This window comes from Triturus cristatus, chromosome 4_1, assembly GCF_964204655.1.
Source record: "Triturus cristatus chromosome 4_1, aTriCri1.1, whole genome shotgun sequence".
NCBI classification, from domain to species: Eukaryota; Metazoa; Chordata; class Amphibia; order Caudata; family Salamandridae; genus Triturus; species Triturus cristatus.
The window spans coordinates 1,101,595,284-1,101,622,500 of NC_140585.1; the positions used below are offsets into that span (position 1 = coordinate 1,101,595,284).

The 27,217-nt window shown below is 49.8% G+C and overlaps 1 protein-coding gene across 2 annotated transcripts in view; it reads left to right on the forward strand.

The window, feature by feature from the left end:
• Window positions 1-27,217, forward strand: part of REDIC1 (regulator of DNA class I crossover intermediates 1) — a 960,655-nt gene that overhangs the window by 144,007 nt on the left and 789,431 nt on the right. For both annotated transcript variants that reach the window (XM_085654103.1, XM_085654104.1), the window contains one exon: window positions 15,875-16,010. In XM_085654103.1, coding sequence (XP_085510229.1) covers window positions 15,875-16,010 — 136 coding nt within the window. The remainder of the gene's footprint in view (window positions 1-15,874; window positions 16,011-27,217) is intronic.

The window sequence follows — 27,217 nt, forward strand, 5'->3', positions numbered from 1 at the left end:
GACGTTCATAAGGACAGCAACAAATGGTGCACACGTAGGTGGCAGGTTCGGTTGGGGGTTTCTGGAGCTAGGGAAGTTATCATTGTGGCCCAACGATTCCCCCGGTGCTAAAACGGCGGGTGGTTTAGTAGTGTTTTGCCGCTGAGATGGTACATTGGGAACCGCAACAGGCTTTCCAGGGGCACACCCGGGTCTGCATTCAGAACTACTGTTCTCGGCCATCAATGGGGCTGTATCGGAGGTAGTTAATGAAATTTCCTCAGGCACCTGTGTACCAGTAATATTGGATGGGGCTGGACTAGCCTTGATAAAAGAATCCAAGATACCTCCCAATCTGACTACTTCATCGGCAAGAGTAGAAAGTTTGGTCAATAAAGGTTTAACAAATATGTCAAACTTAGCAACTATAGCCTGGGTTATAAGATCCAGCTGTTCTTTATCTAAAGTGACCTTAACTCCTTCCGTTAGCACAGATTGGGCTGGGACATTTATCTGCGGGGTGGTGTCCTTTATATTAGTATGGCGATTCCCTCCTCGCTTAGACTGTATGGGTTTAGTAATGTTCCTACAGGTGCGTATTAATTTTTGGCGTCTGGGAACAGACTGACTGGGGATAGGTACATCAGGTAGAATAGCTTGGCCTGGTTCAGGGTCGATCGTGGACTCAGGGGTGTCGCTATCCAAACTGATAGTGTCAGTGACAACTCCCTCAGATATACAATCAGGGGGTAATAGGGGAGTATTAAGATCCTGAACAAGGGGGTGCTCAGAGGCCAAACAAATGGGCGGGGGGGAAATCAAACTCGATGACCCAGGACGACCTAATGATTTCCGACGTTCCTGATTAATTTTATCGACCATCTTAACCAAATAATTGTCCATGGTTGTGGTCGAGGCTGCTATTTTTGCTTTAGGCATAATTAGCAGATCGGACTCCGGGACCCCCCAGAAATTTCTTATTGTAGACACCAACAACAATATACCAGGGTTCCCCAAATAGGTTATCACATATAACTTCCAATCCCCGGGGAGCTTTAAACAGTAACCAACAGTAACCAACAGTAACTTGGCAATCAATACACACCACAGAGTGAACAATAGTAAACTTAAGTAACACAGGTATTCAAAAGCCAGTCTGCTGCTCCCACCTGCCCCCTCCTGTCCCGGACTGTCTCAGACTGTCCGCCCTTAGTCCGGGCTTCGTCCAGGGCGTCCCGCGTCGCGTCCCGCTCCGCTTGTAATGGTGCAATTTGGCCAAAAGAACATCCAATGGAAAATAGGGGTGGATCGTTATCCCGTTAGTGGGCGGGATGGCGGGAGGGCGTGCCGCTACACAGCTGCGGCGCTGCGGCGCTCAGGGCTCCTGGGACCTGCAGTCCCGTCCGGCGATTCCTTCAACTGCGGTAATGTCAGCCTCCACCTTCTCCTTCAAAACGATGCGGGACCCGCGCCAGCGGGTTCCGCGAGTGATTTTATCCCGTTAGTGGGCGGGATGGCGGGAGGGCGTGCCGCTACACAGCTGCGGCGCTGCGGCGCTCAGGGCTCCTGGGACCTGCAGTCCCGTCCGGCGATTCCTTCAACTGCGGTAATGTCAGCCTCCACCTTCTCCGTGCAGGCTGCCCAGAGAAAAGGCATACTGGTGCCTCTCTATGCCACTGTAGGAGAGGGGGGAGCTCTTCTCCGGGGTGTGTTCTGGCCCCACGAAGTAGAAAGGCGAGAGATGTCGGCGAACACTGATGGGACGTGGAGGATACCTTAATTAAGTTCCCCAAGCGACAGATCTCCCAGGAAGTGCGCACGGATGTGTCACTCCGGCAGAGATTTAAGGCTAGAGGATACCAGAAGTTTATCAGCCATCGCAATTGAATCCTGTATGATATCCCCTTCCTGTTCTAATTTATTATTCCATTTACGATTCTGTATTTCAAGGTCATCCCTTTGTAGTTCAGTAAGGCTTTGATATAAATTACCAATCCTCCCACGCTTTCTCAATATCTCCAACAAATTACTTTTCGTGGCCAAATTTGTTACATCTACTCTTCTTATCAAGTAGTCCCGTATTTGTAAATATTTAAAAAAATCAGCTTGAGGAAGATCATATTCGGACACCAAAGAGGAATAGGCCTTGATAGCACCATTATTATATAAATCCCCCAAAGTCATAAGGCCCTTTCTCCGCCATCTAGCCATAACCACATCGGAAAAAATGAAGGAAGGCAATGCTAGAGAGGAGGTAGGTGTATACAAATTAAGTTTACCAATCTTCAACATATTACGAATCTGTAACCATGCTTTATGGGCAGCTTGAAGCAGCTTAAATCGAGTTTTTTTGTAGTAACTGGGCTCTAAATTTTGAAAAAAATTCCTCTCTGTTTTTGAGCCCAACAAAATCTTGTAAATATTCGGGGATTCTTCTACCTTTCCCTCAGCTTTCCCAATCAGCAATATACCCTTTTGTTGTAATAAGCACACCCAATAGTAAAACAAAAAATAAGGAACAGCCCATCCCCCTCGCAGTCGTGGTAAAGTCATGTACCTCATTGCCCGCCGGGGCTTACCTTGTGCCCATAGGAAGCTGCTGCAAATAGATTATAATATCTGAAGTCGCTTCCTAGTAAGTTCCAGGGGAACACATCTAAAATATTACAACACTTTGGGCAAAACATCCATTTTTAAAACGTTACATCTACCTACTAGGGATAAATGCAGCCCTTCTATTCTATCCAAATTTTTCCTTATTTTAGATAACAAAGGTTCCAAATTAGAAATTGCCATCTTTTCCAAACATGCGTTAATTCGAATTCCCAAATATGTAGCCTCTTCTATAAACCTGGCGTCATTAATACGTACTGGCTCTGTGCAGATTATTTGTGTTTTTTGCGATATTTAACTTAAATCCAGATCTTTCCCCAAATACAGCTGCTAATTGTTTGATCTCTATCGTAGTTGTTGCTGGATCAGGTGAAATAACAGCAATATCATCTGCATATGCTAATATAGTAGCTCCCCTACTGGGCCAAAATCCTGAAGCATTTAACCTAGTTTCCAATAGGTTGAAAAAGGGGTTAATATACAGGGCAAATAATAAAGGAGAACAAGGACATCCTTGCCTGGTGCCTCTTGATATTACAACCGAATCAGACTCAAGACCCATCGCACATATTTTAGCCTTAGGAGCTTTATACATAGTACGCAAAGCTTGAATATACCCAGGTCTGAAACCTTGCCACCTCATGGTAGACCGCAGGAACTCCCACGAGACACTGTCAAACGCTTTCTCAGCATCAAGTAGCACTACTCCACAAGGTGTTTTCTGTACATTAGCAATGTCCAGCATAGTGACTACTCTGCTGACATGATGGACCGTGCCTCTTCCTGGGATGAAACCGTGCTGACGGACAGATACTATAGGAGTTAGTACACGTGACAAGCGTGTTGCCAGGATTGTTGCATATATCTTTCCATCGCAATTTAAAAGCGAAATGGGCAAATAAGATCCAGGTAGCATAGATTTTTAAAAAAGATGACGATCACCCGGATCAGTCCGGATTCATGCCAGGTCGGAGTACGGCATTAAACTTGCGGCGCCTGCACGGAGTAATGGCCCGTATTCCATATCTACAGGAACCGGCGGTTGTGCTCTCCCTGGACGCCAGAATGGCGTTCGACATGGTCGAGTGGCCCTTTTTGTTTACAGTTCTTCGCCACATGGGCTTTGTGTGGGTCCGCCTTCTATACACCAAGCCTGTTGCGCATGTTACAGCTAATGGGCACATCTCTACTGACTTTCCTTTAACGAGGGGCACGCGACAGGGCTGCCCCCTGTCCCCGCTGCTCTTTGCCCTGGTATTGGAGCCATTGGCGGCATGGATTAGGTGGGAGCCAACGATAAGAGATCTCAGATGGACAGACGGGTGGCAGGACCGCATTTCTCTGTATGCGTACGACATCTTATAATATATGGCCTCCCCCAGGCGTTTCATAATGGTTCTTCTAAATATATGCGAGCTCTTCGGACGGGTGTCTGGGTACACCATTAATTGGTCCAAATCCATCTTATATGTATTGCACGGCCCCCGGCCACAGCTGCCTCCAGGCTGCCTGCTTAAGATTGCGGTCGCCGCTTTTAAATATCTTGGTATCTATGTCACGGCTGACGCTGATGACTTCTTTAAAAGAAACCTGATGCCCCCACTAGAGCGCCTAAAACGGGACGTGGCACACTGGGGGTTGTTGCCGCTGACTCTTCTGGGGAGAGCAGCGCTTTTTAAAATGATGGCCCTTCCTCGATTCCTATATGTGCTGGAAAACGCCCCGTTTCCGGGACATCCTAGTTACTTCAAAGCAATTGCGGCCCAGGTCTCCAACTTAATGTGGGGAAACAAACCAGCACGCATAGCGCAGGCTAAGCTAGTACGGGGATGGTATGATGGGGGGGATAGCGCTCCCAAATATACAACTATACTACTGGGCGGCACAGTTGAAGGTGGTTAATCAGTGGGTACATGTAACACAAGCGGATCCTGCATTTAAGGCTGACAGATTCCTACTAGGAACACAGTTGCCATATGGCACGAAGCGCAGACAAAACTGGGCTGGCATGGGGTCATAACCCAACTCACTCCTCTGTGGGACACGGGGAAACTGGGAAGGTTTAGGAATAGTAAGGGCTTTGATCAGTGGGATGCCATCGGCATATTCACAGTGGGGGACATGTGGCATAAGGGGGAAGTGCTCACCTTCGAGCGCCTCCAGCAACAGTACGAATTAGCACCCACTGAAATCTACCGATACACACAGATAAAGCACGCACTGACGACGGCCCTGCCGCCCGGTACTGCGGTCCCGGAGGCTTCCCCTATGGAGGATAGGTTGTTGACAGACTATATGTATAAGCGGGCTACGTCATTTACTTACCGCAAGTTAGTTAACAACCTACCGGACCCCACGACTCCTCTTAGGGACCAATGGATCCGCGATGTGGGTGATCTGGATGACACAGCGTGGCAGGAGGCGTTGTCCTCCCCGAGGGAAGTGGGTATACCCTCGAGACTCAAATTGGTGCAGCTCAAAATCCTGCATCGAACCTACTATACCAGATGCATAATGTTTAAGATGGGTAGAGCCTCGCACCCATACTGCCTTAGGCGATGTGGGGAGGAGGGCGCCTTTTATCATACCATATGGCAATGCCCGAAGATTATGGTCTACTGGGTGAAAGTGATGAGGACGATTTCGCAGGTAGCGGTTGTGTCCCTCTTGCCAGAGCCCAGGAGTTGTTTGCTAAATGTTTGGGACCCAAATGACTTAACACAGTTGGCTCAAGACTGGGCGACATTTGGGGTTATGATGGCTAAGCGCAACATAGCGCAGAAATGGGGGGGTGGAGGAGGTGCCGTCGCTTAGCGCATGGTGTAACGATATGGACACGGCCATGATTGCAGAGAGGACAGTGTTTGCCACTAGTGGCTGCCCTAAAAAATGGAACAAGCTATGGGGGGGATGGAACAAATATAGGGGTAACATCTGCGATCCACTACAAGAACAAGCGGATGAGAGCTTTGATGAGGACTGCTAAGGAGGGTGGAGGATGGTCGAGAGGTGTTATGGGAACTTGATGTATTGTGCTTTCCCGCAGCGAAGTGTTGGAATTATGTACTGCTGTTGACTGTTATGTATAACCAGCGGACGGAAAACCTTTGCTTTATTGTTGTTATATTTGACAAAATAAAAAAGAATTTAAAAAAAAGAAGAAAAAAAAAGATGACTATACCCGTCTCGTCTCGTCCCATGACCCCGGTGCATCTCCTTTCTGTGCCTCCCGAAAAACCGTCCACATATCTAGTTGTATTTCAGTTAAGAAAATCTTCTAGACTTCAAGCGGAATCTTATCAGACCCTGCGGCCTTCCCTGTTGCTTAAGATCCAACTGCCTCCACTAATACTTCCAAAGTTATGGGTTCTTCCAAATATGCAGTGTCTTCTACACTTAATATTTTCCTATATGGGTCTTTATAAAATGCTCTTGAGCTTTCCTGGTTCTCATCCTCCTCTGTATATAAACCCTCATAAAAGACTCTAAAAACTTCTAAGATCTCCACCAGTGTTTCTACAGTTTTCCCATTAGCATCTTTAATTGCGGTAATTGTATCTTTTACCTGCTTATTCCTGATTTTCTTGGCCAAACACCTTCCTGTAGTTTCCCCATATTCATAGCATTCCCTTCTATATGTTTGGTATTTTTTGGTGATATCTTTTGCCCACTCCTCATTAATCTTAGTCTTATAAGGTGCTACCTCGGCTTGTGCTTGAGAACTATCCATCTTCTCTCTAACAGCACGAATTAACGCATATTCAGCTTGTTTGAGGGAATCCTACAATTCCTGAGTTAGCTGTCTCTGCTGCTTTTGAACGTATAATCTGAAACTCAAGGTTCCCCTCTAAGTGCTGCCTTTAGAGCATCCCACAAGATAGCATTTTTAGTGGTGTTCCGGTTTATGTCGAGAAATTGTTTCAGCCACTGTTTTATATGACTGACATACTGATCATTTAACAGTACCTTCCGTTAAAAAGAAAAAACAATCCGGGGTCGAACCACTCCTTGCATTTTCATTTTTAATAGTACTGGGTTATGATCTGAAGTTAGTCTTGGAAAGGTCTGTATCTGTGCTTCGGCTAAAAGTATTTTAGTAACCAGAAAATAATCAAGCCTTGCTCATTTCTGATGTGGACAGGAGTAATGCGTATATCCAGGGTCTGATTGCTTCAATCTAGGCCTCTTCCAACCCATGTTCATGTATAAGCTGTTGTAAAACCTTATAAACCTTCGGTTCTCGACCATGATATTTATCCCCAGTAGAACCCTGCGTGGTTTCTTCAAACTGAATATTAAGATCCCCACACAGAATGAGGGGAGCTACCCACGAAGCTAGTTCGGTATTTAAATAATCGATTATCTGAACTTTATCATGATTTGATCCATTCACTGAGCAAATCGTAAACTTTTTATTAGCAGTACTTTATTCGACAATGACCCAACGACCATATTTGTCCACAAGACTTTTCCCTACCATTAAATTGCGTATTTTAGCCAATATAGCCACCCTTCTATTAGTAGACCCTTGTGAAGTACAAGCCAATACTTTATACCCTAGTTCTGATAGTACCTTCCGCTTTGACCATGGGATATGAGTTTCTTGGAGATAAATCACATCAGGGGACATATTTTTGATTTCTTGCGCTACCCTCTGCCACTTAACTCTTTCATTCAAACCCCGCACATTAAATGAACAAACTGAAAACATAATCATTAACCTTCTTCATGCTGAGAAAAACAGCTCCCTCTCTCCCAACATACCAACTTCTTCTCATTTGTATGCAGATATTTATTGGCTTTTTTATTCCATTTTTCAAGCCCTGTGCCCCCATAGCACCCCCCCTTGCGACCCTTCCTTCCCTCCCCCTCCCACCCCTTTGTCTCTTCTGCTATCAGAGACCCCCCTACCCTCCCAACCATAGAGGCTGCAAGACCCATGGGTCTCGGATAATGGAGAGCCCTGCCCCAACACAGACCACCCCCCTTCCCCCAGAATTTTCCACACCCGTGCACTACTAAATGTAAGTGCTCAACTTGCTACAATATACATTAATACAAATGAACTAATTCAAAATAAAGAAATGTAAAACATCATTGTAAAGTAAAAGTCTCACAGAAAAGAACAATGAGCGGAATAGCATTCCTCAAATTATAGACACATCCTTACATGGCACAATAGTTCAGGTTTTAATATCATGCAAATATTCTTTGGCCTTAGTCGCTGATGTAAAGAACTGGGTGTTATCCTTACATATAATCTTAAATTTGGCTGGATTCAGAAGGAATTCTTGGGCCCCTTTGGCCTGAGAGTGAGAGATTAACTGCCTAAGTTGCCACCTTTTTTCCACCGTTTGATGGCACAAATCAGGACGGACAAAAAATTCAAACCCCTTCCTATCTGGCCTAGCCAGATCATACAAGGTTTAAGAATTGCTCTTGGTTGCACAGATTTACCAGCCCCTTGATTATGGTTCTGTCGAAAGAGGAACCGATGGGCTCGTTGTACTTCATTGACCCATGCACACTGTGTCAATTCGGGGAACGCTTCTGTGAACAGTCCTACCACATACTTCCATGGGTCACTCCCTACAATGCCTTCTGGAACTCCCAAGATTCTTAAATTGTTACAGCGAAGCCGATTTTCCTTGTCTTCAAGCTTCCATGCCACATCACTACGTTGCGTTGCTAAATCATCTGTCACCACCTTTTGAGCGGTCATAGCATCCTCAAGATTAGATATCTGATTCTCGGCCTCTGTTATCCGCTCAGCAAATTCAGAACAGGATCTGGACACTCGTCGAAGTGCATTTTGTAGTTTACGACATGCTCCCGGTGTTTTCTGGCTCCCTGCCATAGTCTCCTCTCTATGTGACATTATTGTCTCATAGATGACTGCCAGAGAGATTTCTTCTGTATGATCCAATGAGTTATGATGCCCTCGTCGCATTGCCTCGAGAGGATCAGTTGGGCCTAGTGATGGTGATGCTCGACTATTTGAGGCCGCTGGGTTGGACCCCTCTCTAGATGTTTCTATTGCTGATTTTTTTTTCCGTTTAGTGTCTGGGCCAGACATCTGGACTTGTTCCCCGAGTCTCATCTAAATGTATACTGCTGGTCTCACTCCATTGGCCATTTGGCGAGCCTGTGGTGCCATCAGATAGCTGTAGCGACTCATCTCCTGATGAATTAGTGATCCGACAATGAAAAAAAATATTCGCCTACATCACCTTCAGTCAACGCTTGTGCCTTACTCTGGTCAGCCTGTTCTCCCAGTAAAGGTGCTTGGCTCATATTACTGACACTGATATTTTTGTGTCCATCTCCAAGCCCCCAGAAATCAATTACACTGTATTTATGGCAGATTCTAGCCCCCAAAAGAGTAAATTGCAGTGTGTTGCTCCCTTGACCCTTCACTGGCCCCAGGAGTAGGTACAGCAGAATCAATATCCACCTATTCTCCATAATTCCCCTTGTTTGCTACTATTTTAAATCCAATATCATTGACCCCCTATATTTTCACTGCTCACCTCATCGCGCTGCAGAGACACACCAGCCTTCTCCATCACAAGGCTATCGAGTTTGCTGCTCTTCCCTGTTCTAGCGGCAAGGAAGATGGCAGGGATTTTCTTCCCTGGCCCCACTGTCCGACCGCACCCAGTATGTGATTTGCTGCCTATATCTTCTGTAGCCTCTCCCTGTTGTTGCGTGTCCTTGGTGTTTTCTGTTTGCTTTGCCGGCATGATCGCCACCAGAGGTCCGCCGCGTGGTTTAGCTACCCTGATCCTCTTGGTGGGCATCTTCACCGTCACCACCTCACTCTGACTCCTGAGTGCGTTTCGGCAGGCTCTCCGAGATGTACACCGCACCAGAAGCAAAATCAGTGACCGGTAACCCGACAATGAATCTAGTTGTCCCGTAAGTATGCTCCACAGCAATTTCTGGTTGCGACAGTTATATGCTGCTGTTACTATTCTTAACGCTTTGCATTTAAAGTATGAGCATGGGTTTAATTAATCTTCAACTGCCGTTATTGTGCATTTCTGGGGGGGTTTGGAGCGGTCTGTTGCAGTGCTCACTCGGCCACCGATGCGGCCGCCATCTTGGCCTGGGTTCGAAACCACGTTTTTAAAAGTGGCTGGTTTCTTGTCTTAAACCATCTTGTGTGTCTCTGCCTGGTTGTATATTGCCTACATGGGTTTAGATGTGAGAGGGTCTGGGAAGTGCCCTGACCCCAGGGAGGAGAAGGTGAGACAGCAACAGCCTGGTCCTGCATTTGATGTAGGGGGGAGGAGTAGCCCCCTGGATGTGAAGAGGGCTGTGTTGGTGCCACAACAGGATGGCTCCACCTCCTTCTGAGCGTCTGGGCCCCAGACCCCCACTATCAAAGGAAGAAGGTGTGCCCTGGCAGGAAGGCATCCAGAACTGGTTTGGACAGGGCTCAGAGCCCCTTGAACACAAAGACTTCAAAGGCATTTAGGGGTATAAATGTAAGAGCTGAAACCCTTGAACTCAATCCATACTGAAAAAGGATTAAACCTACTTTGTGATCAAGAGGAACCTCTGCCAAGGAAGAACAGCTGAAGAGACTGAAGAGAAGGACTGCCCTCGCTGTGTGTTCTGGGGCTGGCCTGCAGTTTGCTGATTTGACTAAGGAGAGGACAAGGGACTGTGCTGTGTCCCCCTGCTTGTGAGAACTTTGCTGTGTGCTGTGTCCTGGAGTAGAGTGTCTCCAAGGGCCTTCAAGAGCTGGTCCCCTGTTGTGGAAACTCAGGAACACAAACGTTTCCAACTGTGTCTCAGCACCTGAGACTGCTGTGTGGTCCGAGGTACTGTTTATGAGGTGCCCTGGGATCACATTGCCCCCACAGCGTGAAACATCGTCCACGCTGCTGCCTTGCTGTTGTGGCCCAAGCCGTCATCGTACCTGAGGCTGTGAGTAAAGATCACTGCCACCGGCCCAAGCCGCAATGTGCCAAAGGACTGTTTGAAACTTAGACCTGTGTCTCAGCGACGCTGTGTGCGTGGTGCTCTTGCACGCCTGAGACTGCCATGTGGTCTGTGGTACTGTTCACGAGGTGCCCGTAATCGCATTGCCCCCGCAGCGTGAAAGACCATCCACGCTGCTGTATTGTTGGTTGTGGCCTGAGCCGTCATCGTAACTGAGGCTGTGCATGAGGATCAACGCCGCCGGCCCGAGCCGCAACGTGCTAACGGGGTATTTGGAATTGAGGACTGTGTCTCAGCGACGCTGTGTGTGTGTGTGGTGCTCTTGCACGCCTGAGACTGCAGTGTGGACCGTGGTAGTGTTTACGAGGTGCCCCAGGATCGCATTGCCCCCGCAGTGTGAAACATCGTCCACGCTGCTGTTCTTCTGTTTGTTGCCCAAGCCGTCATCGTAACTGAGGCTGTGCGTGAGGATCACCGCCTACGGCCCTAGCCGCAAAGTGCTAAAAGGATTGCCTAGAGCTAAGGAAGCTACAAGGTGAAAGGGATCGTGATAATTGTTTGTCGAAAGGAATCTGCCCAAGATAATCAGCGATGGAAATGGCAGCGCCGTAACCTGTCCGGCAACAGCGCCGCCTAGCAACAGAGCCACAACGAGATTGGGATCGCCCAGCAGGAAGAGAGAGGGAGAGGAAGAGAGAGAGAGAGAGAGAGAGGAAGAGGAAGAGGAAGAGAGAGAGAGAGAGAGAGAGAGAGGAAGAGGAAGAGGAAGAGGAAGAGGAAGAGGAAGAGAGGAAGAGAGGAAGAGAGAGAGAGAGGAAGAGAGAGAGAGAGAGAGAGAGAGACAGAGAGAGACAGAGAGAGACAGAGAGAGACAGAGAGAGACAGAGAGACAGAGAGAGACAGAGAGAGACAGAGAGAGACAGAGAGAGACAGAGAGAGACAGAGAGAGACAGAGAGAGACAGAGACACACCACCCCCTCATTAATACTGCAAGAACCTACAAGTGATTGCTGGCCAAGTGAATTATTACAAATACGCATATGTTGGTTTTCTATCGTATTCCTTTTTATAAAGGTACTGTTATTTTTATAAAACCAGTGTAGTGTCCATTTGTGGTGTTATCACTGTGTTACTGGGAGTGTGGTTGCAAATACTTTACACATTGCCTTGGAGATAAGCCTGGCTGCTCGTGCCAAGCTACCAGGGTGTTAGCAGGGGTTATCTAAAGGTGTGTCCCTCCTTACCCTGACTAGAAGCAAGGGTCCCTATTTGGACTAAGGTACATACCTCAGCCAACTAGAGGCCCCCAGTTCTAACAGTCTCCATATCAAGGTCCAACTGCTCCTTTTTGATCTTGAGCTTCGCTCTCTCAAGTTTCAGTAGGTAGTACTCCCTTACTGAGGAGTCCTGCCTCTGGTCAGATATGGAGGTCCCTATGGAGTAGTTAGAAGATGTAGAATTGACAGCGGAGGACCTAGACCTCCCCTGAACTCTTCTCACCCTCCCAGGAGGAATAAAGGGGGTCATACCTCTAGGGACTCCCTCTGTACCATCTCTACGATTCCCTGGAGGATTAGAGTTCACCAGTGAGGGGTCTTCGGACGCTTTCAGGTCAGGCTCAGAATTGTGGTCACTGGGGTGAGCCACCCCAGACCCTTGTTCTTGGGCCTCACCCAATCTGGAGTTATCCTGCTCATCTGGCCTCTCCGGATTCTGAAGGTCATAGTGCAAGAGCATCTCTAAGAACTCCTGTGTTAGGGTTGCTACTTGTCTTTATCTTCCTGGATGCAGCCAGGGTCCTAAGTTCCTGGAACTTAAGGCCACTGTATCTTGAGACACACTGGGCTACCGAACGAAAGACATGGTGACTAGGTATAATGTGGTGTTGCACCTACCTATCCTAGTGAAACCTAAACTTTCAAAGTTTGGAGAAAGGTTGTGCTAGACCATTAACTACCAATCCAAAAAGTTTAGTAAAACTTAGTAAATCACAAAAAGTATTTGTGTTCCTAACTAGTGATGGTTTTTCATGTAATCAAAACCCAGGTTAAATGGTAAAACAGTGCAAGCTTAAATCCCAACTGCTGCACACCAATGTAGGAGGCTGATTTAGTATATGGTGCCCACTTATTTAAGTGATGCACCTTGCACTAATCCCGCAAACCTTATGGTGATTTTAGTGGTTTTTGATAACCATAGAAAGCTGGTCTATGGTTCAGGCTTACCTTAAAGGAGTGTTAAGCAGCTTGTTTTACCAGTTTAACTTTAGGATGTAAGTTGAATGAAAGAGAACCACACAGTGTATATATAAAAATAATTCTATTTTTTACACAGCACTCTCTAACACATTGGTATATCTTCTACCTGGATATCAACACAAATACACAATAATACTTCAATTGCAATAAGGTAAGTAGCACAAAATACAGTGGTTGCCAGGGGAAGACCAAACCATATATTAAGAAAGTGGAATGCGAATTGCAGAAGAAGATGGAACTTGGTCCAGAAGACCCAGAGGAGCCGGGGACACAAGGACCCACCCCCAGGGTAAGTACCCAGGAACTACATGGAGGCTGCGTTCAGAGAGGGAACACAACTGCATGACCATTGGAAGTCAATGGAGAAGTCGCAGTTGAATTTTTGTAGAAGAAGGACCCTTCCCAGAGGGCCCAGAAGAATTCCCTCGCAGGATAGAACGTTGGAAAGTCACCACACCCGTCGATGCCCCAGAGACCAGGTTACCTACCCCAGGGAAGCCAGGTGCATAGGGGTGAATGGACTTCGGTGACCTCCGTAACTGACAATGGAAGACTTGGAGAAAAGTGCCTATGGAGAATAAGGTGAAGAAGTACAGTGGAATCTAAGGGTGGATTCTGGAAGTGAAGAACTTGCAAGCAGAGGGGACACAGAGGAACAATGCCCACACGTGTAGGATGTTTCAGAAGAGTTGCCGGTGTCCTTGTTGCTGCTGCTGTGAGTACCAGGTGACGCTGAGGAAGACCACGAGCCATGTACAAGCTGTCGCATGTTGCATGTCAGTGACTAGGTGGTCAATGTCTGGCGTGAGCACAAACAAGCCCTGGTAGTTGCAACTGGCATGGAGAACGAAGAAGGAGCAACATTGGGACCGGCAAGGTCCAAGGGACTCACCAACAGCAGGATTGTCTGAGCGGTCCCAAGTAACTAGGGAAGCCCACTGAAGCAGAAGACAACCCTCAGGAGGACCCACAGGCCAAACAACACAGGAGTCGCAAGAGGACCTCAAGGAGCTCACCAAGAAGGAAGGCCCACAGCGCAGAGGATGCAGTGAGAACACTGTACTTGGCAGGTAGAGATGCTGGAGGCTGGATCTTCTTGTAGCCTGAAGATCTCTGGAGTGCAGAGCCAACAAGCCTTGGCAACAGCAAGTTGAACCGATGCACAGGGGTTCAGTACCAGCGGTTCTGACGAGGGATACTGACCTCAAAATTGCAGAGAGGGCAGGTCAGGCCTCGAGGGTGTTGAAGAACCACCACCTGTGTTGCTGAACCTCAGGAAGTCTGTGGGATGTCAGGAGCAGCAGATCAGTCAGCTTTGCTGCAATGCCTGCAGATGCAGGGGAGTGACTCCTGCACTCCAAGGGAGATCACTTTGGGTGTTCTTGATGCCCACAGGTCTGGTGAAGATCCTGGAAGAATCACTGACACAGATGACGAAGAAGATTTGCAGGATAGAGAGACCAGGAGCAGCAGGAGTCTTCCTTGGTTCAGTGTCGGTTTAAGGCGAATTCAACTAAGCCCAAGTGTCTAGACGATTGAAAATTGATGTGATTTTAGTCTTGAGCCTTGTCCCACAACGAATATGAGGACCCACCCACAGGTAAGTCCTTAAGTACCCTAAGGTAAGGTTTGGAACAACTCAAGGATCCCTCCGAGAAGAGGAGCTGGACAAAGGAGATGATACTTCCATGTCCTGTGTTCAGTTTCGGCCAGAGCGGGAGCCAAGGGCTCCCTGAACTGGCTCAAATTTGAGTATGCAAGGAGGGCACCACATGTGCCCTTCAACGCAGTCTGGTGGCGATGGCAAGCGCCCCCACCCTAGTCCAATACACTAAGTCTGTCTGGGAGGTCACACCTCCCTGCGACAGGAAACCGATTGTTCTACCCTCCCCTGTTCAAGCTTGGCTCATCAGCAGGAGGGCCGAATTGTCTGTGGTCTGCAGCAGCTCTAGCTTTGTCAGACCCTGAAAAGCTGTAACTGAGAGTACAGGGGGGTACACCAAGGGAGCCCCCCCAGTACAAGGGTCATACTTCCAACACTGGAATTGGTGTTTGTGGTTGATTCCAACATGTTTGATACCAAACATGACCCGGTTCGGTGCAGCCAGTATATTGTTAGATCTCTCATAATGACTGATCTCCACTATTTGTATTAAAATGGCTGACCACACTTACAAAGCCTGGAGAACTGACTTTGAGGATTGTAGGAGTGTCCTGCTCATGCAGGGGCAGCCTCACATTTATAACTAAGCACCCTTCCCTCAGGATTGAAGAGCCTGCCATATGGGTGACTTATAGGTTTTAAGTGTAGGGACCTCAGATATTAGGAAACTTATATCTGTCGAGAGAGGTGTAAGCACCAACTCACACAGGCTGCAATGGTAGGCCTGTAGTCACAGTTTGAGAGGACTCCCTTGGGTGGCACAATGCATGCTGCAGCCCACCGGAGACCCTGGTGTACCTGTGCCCTGGGTACCTTAGTACCATACACTAGGAACTTAAAAGGGTACACTAGTAGCCAATTGTTTATGTACACATGACCTGATTAGCAGGATCCCAGGTAGACTAGGCCAAAAATATACTGGCATCAAGGAAAAAGTGCAGGTTATCATGAAAGCAGATCCTACTTTCCTACACAGTGTCGAAAAAGAAACTGATTACTTGGCTCCATCTTCGGGGCAGAGCATTGTTCTTCTGGAACTGCATGACAATATGCACTGGGTACAGTGGCAATGCTGAAAAACCTTCCGGATCCAATCTGGTGCTTAGGGATATTCTAAAGGTGAGGAATCTTCTGTTAGAGTATCCACCAAAAAGAGGGTTATCGAAGGCAAGAAACTTGTTTGTTTAGTAGGCGACACCTAATGGCTTTGCCAGTGCTTGTTCACATTTAGGTGATCTTCCAGAATATTTGCTATGCTCTTTGCTATTATCAATGTGTTAATGCTTTTACCAGTAGGATTCCTTGTCTTTCCATTTTTTTATTCCTGATTCTTTGTAAAATGAGCTCTTAACGTTCTACATCTGATATCCAATGCACTAAAATGTAGCTATCTGGATCTTTATACTTGCAGAAATAAGTAGAAAAGCTGTGCATGTGGATATGAAGACCGGGATTAAAATGCCTTTTCAAAGACAAAGGCACATAGAGCTTTCCCTATCCCCACCTACGGTGCCCTCCAAAATCTGTATAGATGATAATCAGAATATGTAAGTATGTGACATGGCTCTTCTATAATAGCATGAAATGCTGCGATTCAATCACTCTTTTACAGGGGTGGCTGGTGTTAATGGGCGAAAGGGGCGTCCGCCCCCCCTGCGCCTACCACTCTGAGGGGAGAGGCAAAAAGAGAACTTAGAAAATCGCCTGAGGCTTAAAACAAACTAATGTTTGCTGTTGTTCTCTTATTTTGTATGGGCAGCTGACTGTGAATGATGAACTTTGCAGATGCCCTGCTGCGTATTGTGCCTGCTGGGCGAAGTATTCTTTGACCTGCTGGCACAAGCTACAGCTGTGACATCAGGGCAGAGGGCGTGCCGATTTTCAATGCTGTGAATAGGTGTGGATTTCGGGCGCTTACACAATGGCCCTGCGAGGAGTTCACAGAACTCCATTCATTTCAATGACAGGGGGCGGGGCAGGCTGAGAAGGAGAACGAGGTAATGGGTGGTAACAATTGAGTCATCACGAGAGGGTGTAGGGGGGATGGAGCTGGATTGTCTGATTCGTGCTTCCCACGCTGCAGTTATGCAGGACGCCATTTCTGCACCAGTCAGACTCGTGGTTTTGGGAGAAGCAGTGCACTGCAGATGGCGAGTGAAGATTGAAGGAGTCGCCTAACTTGAAGGCTTGAAGCTTTCCCCCATTTCCAGTGATGCCTCGCAGCCTCAACGAGCAGATATGTAAACAAAAAGTAGCAGCCAGCCCCCATGGGGAAACAAGTAAGCAACTCGCTCGGGCTTGGCCTTTTTTGAAGTTTTTTGCATAAACTTCTGTTTACTGTTGCTTCAACTCTACCAGAGAGGCACTTTAAAATTAATGACACCTGTTCTTTCTTCCATGGCAACAGCAATTAACATGTTCATTCTTTATGTGCTGGCTATTAGCTTCCGTTTCTGGTCTCGGTCATTGAAGATGCTTACAAATTGAAATACCTGGCGCACGCAGAATTGGAAACACGCCGCCTTTTATCACTGGGGGAATTAACTACATTAGGACTGGAGCATCGTTCGACATTTCCATGGCGGACGGATGTAGACCGATATTTCTCTTCATATATTTAATACATGCCAGCCCTCTTTGTATTTTTTAATCTTCTGCTCGCTTTTAACAAGTGCGTGTGCACTTCTCTAAACTGAATCGAAGGATGAAAAGCAATAGGATCAGGGTGGCCAAAATGACGCAGTTTGCTGATTTTTTTTTTTTTTATCGAAGCACAAACACCTCCCCCCCCCCCCTCCCATCCCACCCACTTAGCCAGCTTCTCGCCCTGTTGACAAACACACTGCTTTGGCGCGCACATGAAACAGGAGGATGGTTTCTGAATCTTGCAGTGCGGCTCCCATACTCCTCGTTTTCCTCACAGCCGTTCATGGAAGATGGAGGTAGATTAAGATTTAAAAAAAGAAAATCGAGAGAACATATTTCCCCCTTTGGCTTGTACTGACTTGGGAGCAATTTCAGGCCGCGGGAGAAACATAAATAAAAGCCATGTTTGGCTTTCGAAATTCAAGCGTCTCCCACCTGGATCCGGTCTGTTGCTGCCATGTATGCAACCCACAGCCATGCCCTGCTCTCACCCTGAGAACACTATGTTTCACTTGTAGGCGCTAGTGCTCTTCTATATAAAAGCTCTTTTCATATTTGCAGAATTGCAGTTTTAAATTGTAGCATGAACTTGACCAGAATGTATTGGAGTGCTTTACCTGTTACATTACACAAGAACACATTTGTGTTTCTTAGCCACAAGGAGATTGTGATCTTCCTAGGATGCTGTTGAACTGATGCTGAGACTTAAACCTGGTTCTCTAGTTTCCTCAGCTGCAACTCTATTATCCCACATTTGCCCTGCTGTCATCGGTCTGAGCTACAGCCTTCTGGAGGAAGGTGAGGGGTCAGAGGCCTGGACAATACGCTATCCCTCCACGGTTACCTTCTGAGCAGAATTTCCCACTTTTATTTCCTTCCCTAGTTTAGTTTTGTAAACCAACGTTTATTAGTTTTTAAACAGGTCTTGCAAGAGGCAGTACACAGCTTACGCGCCTACAACCTTATAGGCCGGCAGCGGATAGCTTACACACTTCAGAGAGCAGATTCAAAGACAGGGAAGCCCGAGGACCCTAGTGATATCCCGGGAGCAGGCCTATGAGCAGATAGTCACTAGCAAAGGTTCCACTTTAAAGGCACTATGCTCTGCGCGAGCCATCTGTCCGAGAGACAAGTTTGGAACATTACAACATTTGTCAAGCTAGCTCAATCTAATTGAACTTCACCAAGCTCGCCCTTGAGGGTCAATGACCCTAGGTTCTAAAGATCTCAAATGCCACAGTTGTTATACATTCCCATGAGAGCGTAGCTGTATCCGCATGCAGTTTGTCTAGCATAGCGTACAATTCGTCCATAACAAGCAGTGCATCTCAACATACCGTGTCAAGCCAAACGAACAGCACATAAGTATACCATCCATCATACCCTCTATAATACCCCATTCATATTCTGCAGTAGGTATAGCATGAGAGGACTGGTAACCGCTAGATGCTGTTCGGTATAGGCACACCAGCTTCCAACAGTATCTTACTGGGTATTGCGTAGTGCAGCAACCAGCATGCAGGTTATGACACAGTAACAGAATAGGAACCGCTCCGTCCTCATTGCGCTGTGTTCGCGTTAAAGCCATTCGCCACTGCATCTGCATCAGAAATTTAGGTAGGAGGCGACCAACCAGCAAACGGGGGGGGGGGTCAGAACAAGGGAATGGGAAGGAGGGGGTACAGGATCTAAGGGGGAGGCTCAGCGGGGGGAGGGAGTGCGGACCCCACTATTGCTACAGGACGTGGGCTGTAAGTCAAGACCATCCAGGGGTGAGTTCCCCACTATCTGGGGGGTGTCTGCGAGTGTCGGGGACCTCGAACTGTCTGCCTGTCTCCTGAAATTCCCTGGTTCTGTAGGGCCCACTACATCATCAAAGAGCTTCAGGGCTCGGAGCCGTGGTGGTTGTAGTCTAACATGCTCCAGTCGCCCCAAATGATCTATCAAGGGCTTCCAAAGCTGCCTATATTTGGTATCGCGGAGTTGAAGACGTGCCGTGAGGAACTCCATCGCCACCACATGCCACAGGCGGGTAAACCACACATTGATGGAGGGCGAGTCGGATTTCTTCCAATAGAGAGCCACCGTTTGTTTTGCAGCACCCAGCATGTGGAGGCTATGGTGTCGGTCACGGCCCGTCATAGCTCGTAGAGTCGTCGGTCGAAGGCCCAAGAGCACCACCAGCGGGTCCTCCGGCAGGGGATACCCCCACACCTTTTTTATGTGGCTAAGGACCTCTTTCCAAAAGGTAATCAGGAGAGGGCACGTCCACAAAATGTGGATGAAATCTCCCAACGCTTGAGTGCAGCGCCAGCATAGGGGGGATGCCGTAGGGAACATTCTTTGGAGTCTAGCGGGGGTGTAATACCATTGGGTCATCACTTTATAGGCTGATTCCTGTTGGGGGATACTGCGTAGGATTTTGGGAATGTCGCTCCAGAGTCTTGACCATTGGGAAGGGGTAACACCTGAGCCAGTGACGTTTTGCCATCTCACCTGGTAGGGATGGGGATCCGGTCACTGTGCGTGTTGGAGCACCTTATATATGCGGAAAATCAGCTCCTTGTAGGTGCCGAAGGTGCGCGCCAACTGCTCAAACGGAGTGTAAGGCCGCGTGGCCGCCTGTGTCAAAGAAAAGCCCTGTATCCAGTGGCATAGTTGTATATACTGGAATTTGTCTCTCTCTGTGAGCCCGAACTCTTGCTTGCATTGAGCAAATGTTTTGAGACAGTCCCCAACGAATAGGTCACGGATCGTCCTGCAGCCGGTTTCCGTCCAGTTCGCGAAATGAGGAGGGCGACATGCCGGCGGGAACTGCGGATTGCGAGCGATCGGGGTGTGAGTGGACGGGAAAGTGGTCAGGCCCCTACGAACTGCCACCTTGTCCCAGATTTCAAGGACCGTTTTGGTAGGGACCGCCATGTAGGCGCTACGGTGGCGAGCTTCCCGGGGTAGCCAAGCATGGTCCCAGAGTGGACGGCAAGTGACTGCCCGATCCATGTGAAACCACACTTTTTCACTCTCCCACGCCCCCCATTCCAGTATAAAGCGGAGGTGTGACGCCCAGTAGTAATCGAGGAGGTTAGGGCAGGCAAGTCCTCCCCGATCCCGAGGGAGTTTCAGGATCTTGTTGGAAAAGCGTGGTTTCTCCCCCCCCCCCCCCCCCCATATAAATGCGGTAAGTTCGCGCTGAAGCCCCTGGATTTGATGTTCCGGAATAGGCGTCGGCAAAGTTTGAAAGAGATAGAGGATCTTCGGCAGTATAGACATTTTAACCGTGTTCAGTCGGCCAAGCCAGGAAAGGGGCAGGGCCTTCCACGCGCGGAGGTCGGCCAAGACTGAAAGTTTGTATTCCTGCCAGTTGGCCTGCGTCTAAGTATCCAGTTCTGGAGTTAGGTTAAGACCCAGGTACCGCACCGACTTGCTCGCCCACTGGTACGGAACAGATGCTTGGATCGTCGCGAGGTCCCCATCCGGGATCGTTAAATTAAGGGCCCAGGACTTCGTGTGGTTAATTTTCAGCCCAGAGGCGCTTTCATCGGTTTGAAGTAACGAGTGCACCGCTGGCAGCGAGCGTAGAGGATCAGAGAGAGTGAGGAGGAGGTCGTCCGCGAATAGAGTGATCTTGTGCTCTACCCCGCGAAGAGATATACCACCAATATCTGGGGACTGGCGTATCATAATGGCCAGGGGTTCCACCACGAGGGCAAACAGCAAGGGCGACAAGGGGCAACCCTGCCGAGTACCTCTACAAATGGGGAAAGGTTGCGTGAGCTGGCCGTTAACTCGTACTCTAGCCACTGGTGAGATATATGGGGCCATAATACGCGCCACCATCTTAGGGCCCAATCCCACTTTCCGTAGGACCGCCCGGAGGAAATTCCAGTCCACCCGATCGAATGCTTTTTCCGCATCAAGCGATAATAAGCAGGCCAGAATCCTCCAGTGTTTGGTCTTCCCCACAATATGCGCTATGCGGCGCACGTTGTCCGCCCCCTGGCGTTGGTGGATAAACCCCACCTGGTCGGGCTCGATGAGGTTAGGGAGGTGGGCACTAAGCCGTTTAGCCAGAATTTTGGTGTACAATTTTAAGTCTGTGTTTAACAGGGCAATAGGCCGGTAAGAGGAGCAAAGGGTATGATCCTTCCCAGGCTTCGGAATGAGGGCTAGTTCAGCCATTGCCACGTCCGACGAGGGCCCCACCAATTCCGCGAACGAGTTGAAGAGGCGCAAGAGGTACGGCTGTAGTTGCGGCAAAAAGGCGCAATAGAATGACACCGGGAGCCCGTCCGGGCCCGGCGTTTTGCCAAGCGGAAGATCCAGCAGGGCATCCGCTATTTCTGTCTGGGTGATAGAGCCCTCCAGGGTCTCAGATTGACGCTCGCTCATCGGTTCCCATTTACAGGCGTCTACGGCTTCCGAAATCAAGTCCGCCGCCTGCGGATCGCTAGAATAGAGAGCCGCGTAGTAGTCGCGGAACGTTTGAAGCTTTACCGTTTCCGCAATGGCCCATGACCCGTCCGCCTTCTGCAATTTGGCGATATGGGCTTTAGCCGCTCGCGTTCGCAGGCGCCGCGCCAAGACAGCACCCACCTTATCCCCGCCCTCGTAGTAACGCTGCTTGAGCGAGAGCAGGGCGCGTTCGGCCTTGTTGGTCCTGTGCGCGCGGAGCTGTCCACGTAGGACGGCTAGGCGTCTCTTACGCATCGCCATCGGGCGCTCCTGGTCCAACTTCTCTAGCGTCTTGACTTCGCGCTCAATTTTGGCCTCATAGAGCCGGGCTTCACGCGGCCTGGCGGCCGCTATTGCCGGGAGAGTAACCCGTATCGTAACCTTGAAGGCATCCCAGAGGAGAGGGAGGGGAGTCCCCGGTATGTCGTTATCTTCGAAGTACGCCAGGATGGCCGCCTGGACTTCCTCCCTATCCACCGGATCGCGAAGAACGTGTCCCGGGAATCTCCAGCGGCTCAATCGCGTCGGGCGGGCGGAACACTCCCGTAAAAGCAATTCTACATGGGCGTGATCTGAAATCGAAATGTTGGAGTGTGACACCGATATGATATCTTTGAGCAAAGAGTGCGACGCAAAGAGAAGGTCGATGCGAGAGTATGAACGGTGCACATGGGAGTAGAAGGTGTAGTCCCGCAGCCCCGGAGAATGATACCGCCAGGTGTCCACCAAGTTTAAGGAGGTGAGGGAGTTCTTCACCGCCGCAGACATGGCCCCCATCCCGTGGAAAGCTCCCTCACAACGATCCATCTCCACGTCCCACACCAAATTGAAGTCTCCTCCGACTATGAGGTCGGAGTCCACTGGCTCAAGGTGTTCCCTGATGATCCCGCGTAAGAAGGCATCCTGACCCTGGTTGGGGGAATAGATATTACACAAAGTAAGTGGGCGATTCCCTCTCCAGACCTCCACCCGCAAGAACCGACCCTCGGCATCCCTACTGACCTTAGTGTCTCCCTGGGGGAACCCTGCCCTGCAGAGAATGGCTACTCCCGCTGTCTTAGTGGTGGCCGAGGACCAGAATTGATGGGGGAAGCGGGGGTGCGCCATCCGCAGCACGTCAGATTTGAGAAGGTGGGTTTCTTGGAGAAAGATGACATCAGGGCTCTGCAGGAGCAGATAGCGCCATATTTGGCGTCTCTTGTTGGGTGAATTGAGCCCTTTCACATTGAGGGAGACAATCTTCCAAGAAGGCATGTCGGTCATTGACACAGGACCACTATGCGGCCGTTCCCCCTGATCGCAAGTCCCCCCCCGCCAAGAGGTCACTGAAGAAAAGGGAGAGGAGGGAGAGGGATAGAGGCTAGGAAAACAACCAGAACATTTAATTGGCCAACAGGGCCAGCAAGGCCTATTCCAGTCTAGGGAGTAGCCAGGCACAACGGCACAGGCTGTCCCGGAGATGTCACTCTCCCAGAAATAGGAGTGGGGGTTCGTCATCGCCGCTCTGCTAGTCCACGTCTTCCAGGGTCCGCTCCGGGCCACCGCCTCAGCGGTACAGGTGTCGCGCCGAGGAGAAGGCAGTGGCGCACCCCCGGGGGGGGCGTCAAGAGCTCCAAAAGGGAAAGAAATCGACATGACCGCCGGACGACCACGCAAGCTACCATCTCGTCTCCAAAGCTGCCCTCGAAGGGGGTGTTCCGCCGTGAGAGAGTCTATCCGTGGGCGGATGTCTGTGAACCAGACGGCGATGGGCCACCCTCCAGGGATTTTATGTGTTCAATGATGTCTTGCTTGTCTCGTGAGGACCTGCTGCCGTCGGGTGAGGCGGGACGTCCAGGGCGGCGCACCGTGGACCACTGCGGTGTCAGCGGGGCTCTGAGGGTGGCAGGGCGCCCCGGGGGGCCGGCCGGCGGGGCATCCGGAATCTGCAGCAGCTGAGCCGCCTCTCTGTAGGATCTCAGCACACGACGCTTGGATTCCCACTGAAACATGAGGGCGAAGGGGTGTGCCCATTGATACCGAATGTGGAGTTCCCTCAGCTCATCTGTAATGGGTCGGAAGTCCCTCCGGCGCCGGAGTGTCGTGGGGGCCAGGTCTTGAAACAGCTGGATAGGCTTACCCCCACAGAGGATTTCGGGTTTATCTCTGGCCGCTTTAAGGATGGCTTCCTTCTCGACAAAGAAATGGACCCGGGTCAGAATGTCCGGGACAAGACCCGGACTTCCAGTCGGACCCGAGACCCTATGTGCACGGTCTAGGGTGGGCGGTGACGTATCATCATCTCCTCGAATGTCATGCAGGAGGTCCGCCACGAATGACATTATATCTGTACCTTCCGCCCCAGGTGGAACCCCCCGGATGCGGATGTTGTTCCGGCGCCACCTATTTTCCAAGTCCTCCTGCTTGATCTGGATCTCCACATGTTGCTCCTCCAAAGTAGCAAGCCGCTGCCATAGATGTTCTTGGTCCTCTGTGCTAGCATCCAAGGTCTTCTCCAAGTCGTCGACGCGGCCTCCCAGCTCCCCCACATCTCTCCGCAGCTCCTTAACGCACGCCTGGACTTCCGAGCGAAGTGACCCGATTTCTGACTTCAGCTCCTGCATGAACGACGCCATGAAGGATTGCGTGACCGGTGCCGCGGATGCCCCAGCTTCGGACAACCCAGCGTCTGCCGGTGTCGCACTCGGTTTGCTCCACAAGTCCTTGACTGAGGCGTCCTTGGGAGCCGCCGCCGGCTCTTTTCCCGACTTCGTGCGGGTCATGTCGCAGGGGTGCCAGATACCGATTTCTCAATGGGACGTCCCTGGCCGCAGCAATCGCCCACACAGCGTAGCACTCGGGCTTTCCAGCCGCGCCGCCCCGGAGCAGTTACGTGGGCCCAATCGACTGGGTAGGGACCAAGGGCGCCGCGTTCCAGAGCACCCCTCAAGACCAACGCTGCGAGGGCGCGGCAGAGTTCAGCACCAGGCGAGAGGGGGGCCGGCCAGATCCCAAGTCACAGCGTCGCGCAGGGCCTGCAAGTCGGGCGGTGTGAAGCAGGGTACTCAACGACTCCCAAGGCAGGTCCACCACTAGTTGTTCCCTATAGGTCAGGGAAAAGGCTCTCAAAGTGTGCGCCAGACCCGCGTCCCACGGCTAGTGGTACTCTCGTGCCCTGCGGTGCTAAGTCTCACTCCTCGCCCGAGAGGCCTGCACGCCCCCCCTCCGTTCCAAGCAAATCGAGGGGGCAACCGGCGTCTTCCACTGCCCCAGGACTCACTCACCGCCGCTCAGCTCCAGAGTGCAAGTAGGGTGGGCGCCTGCCAGATCCCCTTCTCCCTCAGAGTTCGGAGGACACGCAATCAGCGGGCAACAGTTCGCCGGAGCCCGAGCATTCCAGGGACGACGCTCTCTCCCCGCCGCCGCCCCTTTCAAGCCACCTCGTGGTCCGCTCCTCCACTAGGCCGCACCCGTCGCGGCTCACCAAATGGCGGCGGGCGCTCTTCACTGTCCCCGCGGCCTCTCACACCAGCCAGGTGACACCCTCGACAAGCCACCTCTCACGCCCTTCCACCTCGGGTCGCCTCCGCCACTCCACACCGCCTCCAGCTGCCTCCGGGTCGCGTCACCTCGTCCGCTCTCAGCAAGCTCTCATCTCACCCGGGAAGTCCCGGCCTACCAGGTCTCGGCGCCGGAGTCTGCGGTCGCCGCTCGATGCTCGGGCCGCCAAGTCCTCTGGCCTGTCAGTCCGGGGCCGCCACGGCCAGGACCCCCGGGTAGATCCTCCCCGGTGGCCAATCCAGCGATGCTTCCTCTGTCCGGGAGCCTCCGAGCACAGGGCGCGCAGGTTTGAAAGGCCGGAAATGGCGGACAGCGCGGCCGGCTCTCAACGCTCTCCCCGAATGGCGCCGTCCAGCCTCTGCGGCTATCGCGGGTGTCTTCCTCCGCCGCCCCCAGTGTTCCGCCCTGCAGGGGCTGCTGTCTAGGGCCAGGGTCCGCCGGTACACCGCTGTTTGAGGCGTTTAATCTCAGCGGCGGCCCGGAGCGGCAGCGACCCACGTCTTACTCCATTGCTGGCTAGACCACGCCCCCTAGTTTAGTTTTTATACCTCAGCCTAAACTTTCACAATCGAAACTGTCTAAAACCATGTGGAAGTCAGCTGAAACAATTTTTTTACCAATGCAGACTGGCACATATGCATGGTACTGAGAAGGCGCCACCAGTATGGGCCTTGAGGCAAGGGTGCTAAAGTTTTAAAAAGTCTATGGTAGTGGGCCCAGCCCCGCAGTGCCCAAAAACAAGCAAGGAAAATAGGCCCCCATCATCTGTCTTCTTAGCTCAAAAACACCTTTGGGATACAGAGGGCCCTTGTGCCACAGTACCTGCTGCACTAATGCCTTTTATGTTGCTGCAACCATGTGGAATAGTCACAATTCCAATTTCACAATTGCTTTATTGACCTTGCTTTTGTCAAATTTGCTTGGAAATGCACCATTTGCCCACTCTTAGTTCAAACATTTCTGGGGGGAAAAACCTGGGAAACACCCTTGGGGCAGTCAAGCTCACACGCTACACTAACCTGCCATGGGACACTCAACCCAAACTTTTACGCCCTACCACTTTCAAATGTCACCAGCCGCCACTGCTCTTTTGCCTAGGCCACGGTTGGATATAATGATAATGAAAATGTGGTTATTCTACCCCCCCCCCCCGACAGCTTTAGCCATTAAATGAAGCCTGTGAAAGTGGGTACTTTTAAAGCTTGTGACACACTGGGGTATTAGAAAGGCACACAAAGTGGTACTAATGTCATTTTACTTGTTAAAACTCCGATTTACTCATAATATGATTTTGCATGTGTGGTAGTAGTAATGTGGCATATGTCAAGGTAGTTAATAACAAATCACTTGTTAAGATGATTATACACCAAGGATGCTTATACACCAAGGCTCCCTTTATTTGGAGATCTTCTGGAAGTGCCTCTTCCTGTTGCAGGGGCTATTATAGTATTTTAGTTCTGCTCAGTCCCAGACTTATTTTTAATTAGATGGTTGACAAATTGTTTATTCTCAAGAACATATTGACTGCAAGTTCCACAATCAGAATCTTAATCTCATCTATTTTAACCTAGGCCTGGAGACTCAATGGATACTTATCCAGTCTCTAGATCCTTTGGTGATGAAAACAAAGCATATACGTGCTTTTACTCTTGGTTTGACATCTTTTTGTCATATTGTCTTTTGCTCATTAAATGTTTGTTGCTTCCTTTTAAGTACCTTAGGTAACTTAGGATCTGCCCCTTGCAGGTGCCGGTTTTGTCTTGAAGCACCAAAGTGATAGGCCTCTTGGGGTCTTAGAGGGCAGATGTTTTAAATATGTTTTAGTATGTTTAATAACGGGGCATCTGACATAGGCCCAGGAGGCTGGGCCCATGCCTGACTTTCAGAATAAGGCTAGACTATATGTGTAATGACTCGTGTAGATATGTCAAACTGACATGAATGTATCACTTGTTTACTACCTCTGGTTTAGTATTTAATATCACTTGGAATTCACAGTTTTTTGTCACTACATCTTTCACTGGTTCAAATGCTTGAGTTAGTCTCATTTGAATCCTTTGTGGAAATGTTAAATTGGTGACCAAAACCCACTCATTTAATATAGCACTGTAGCCAG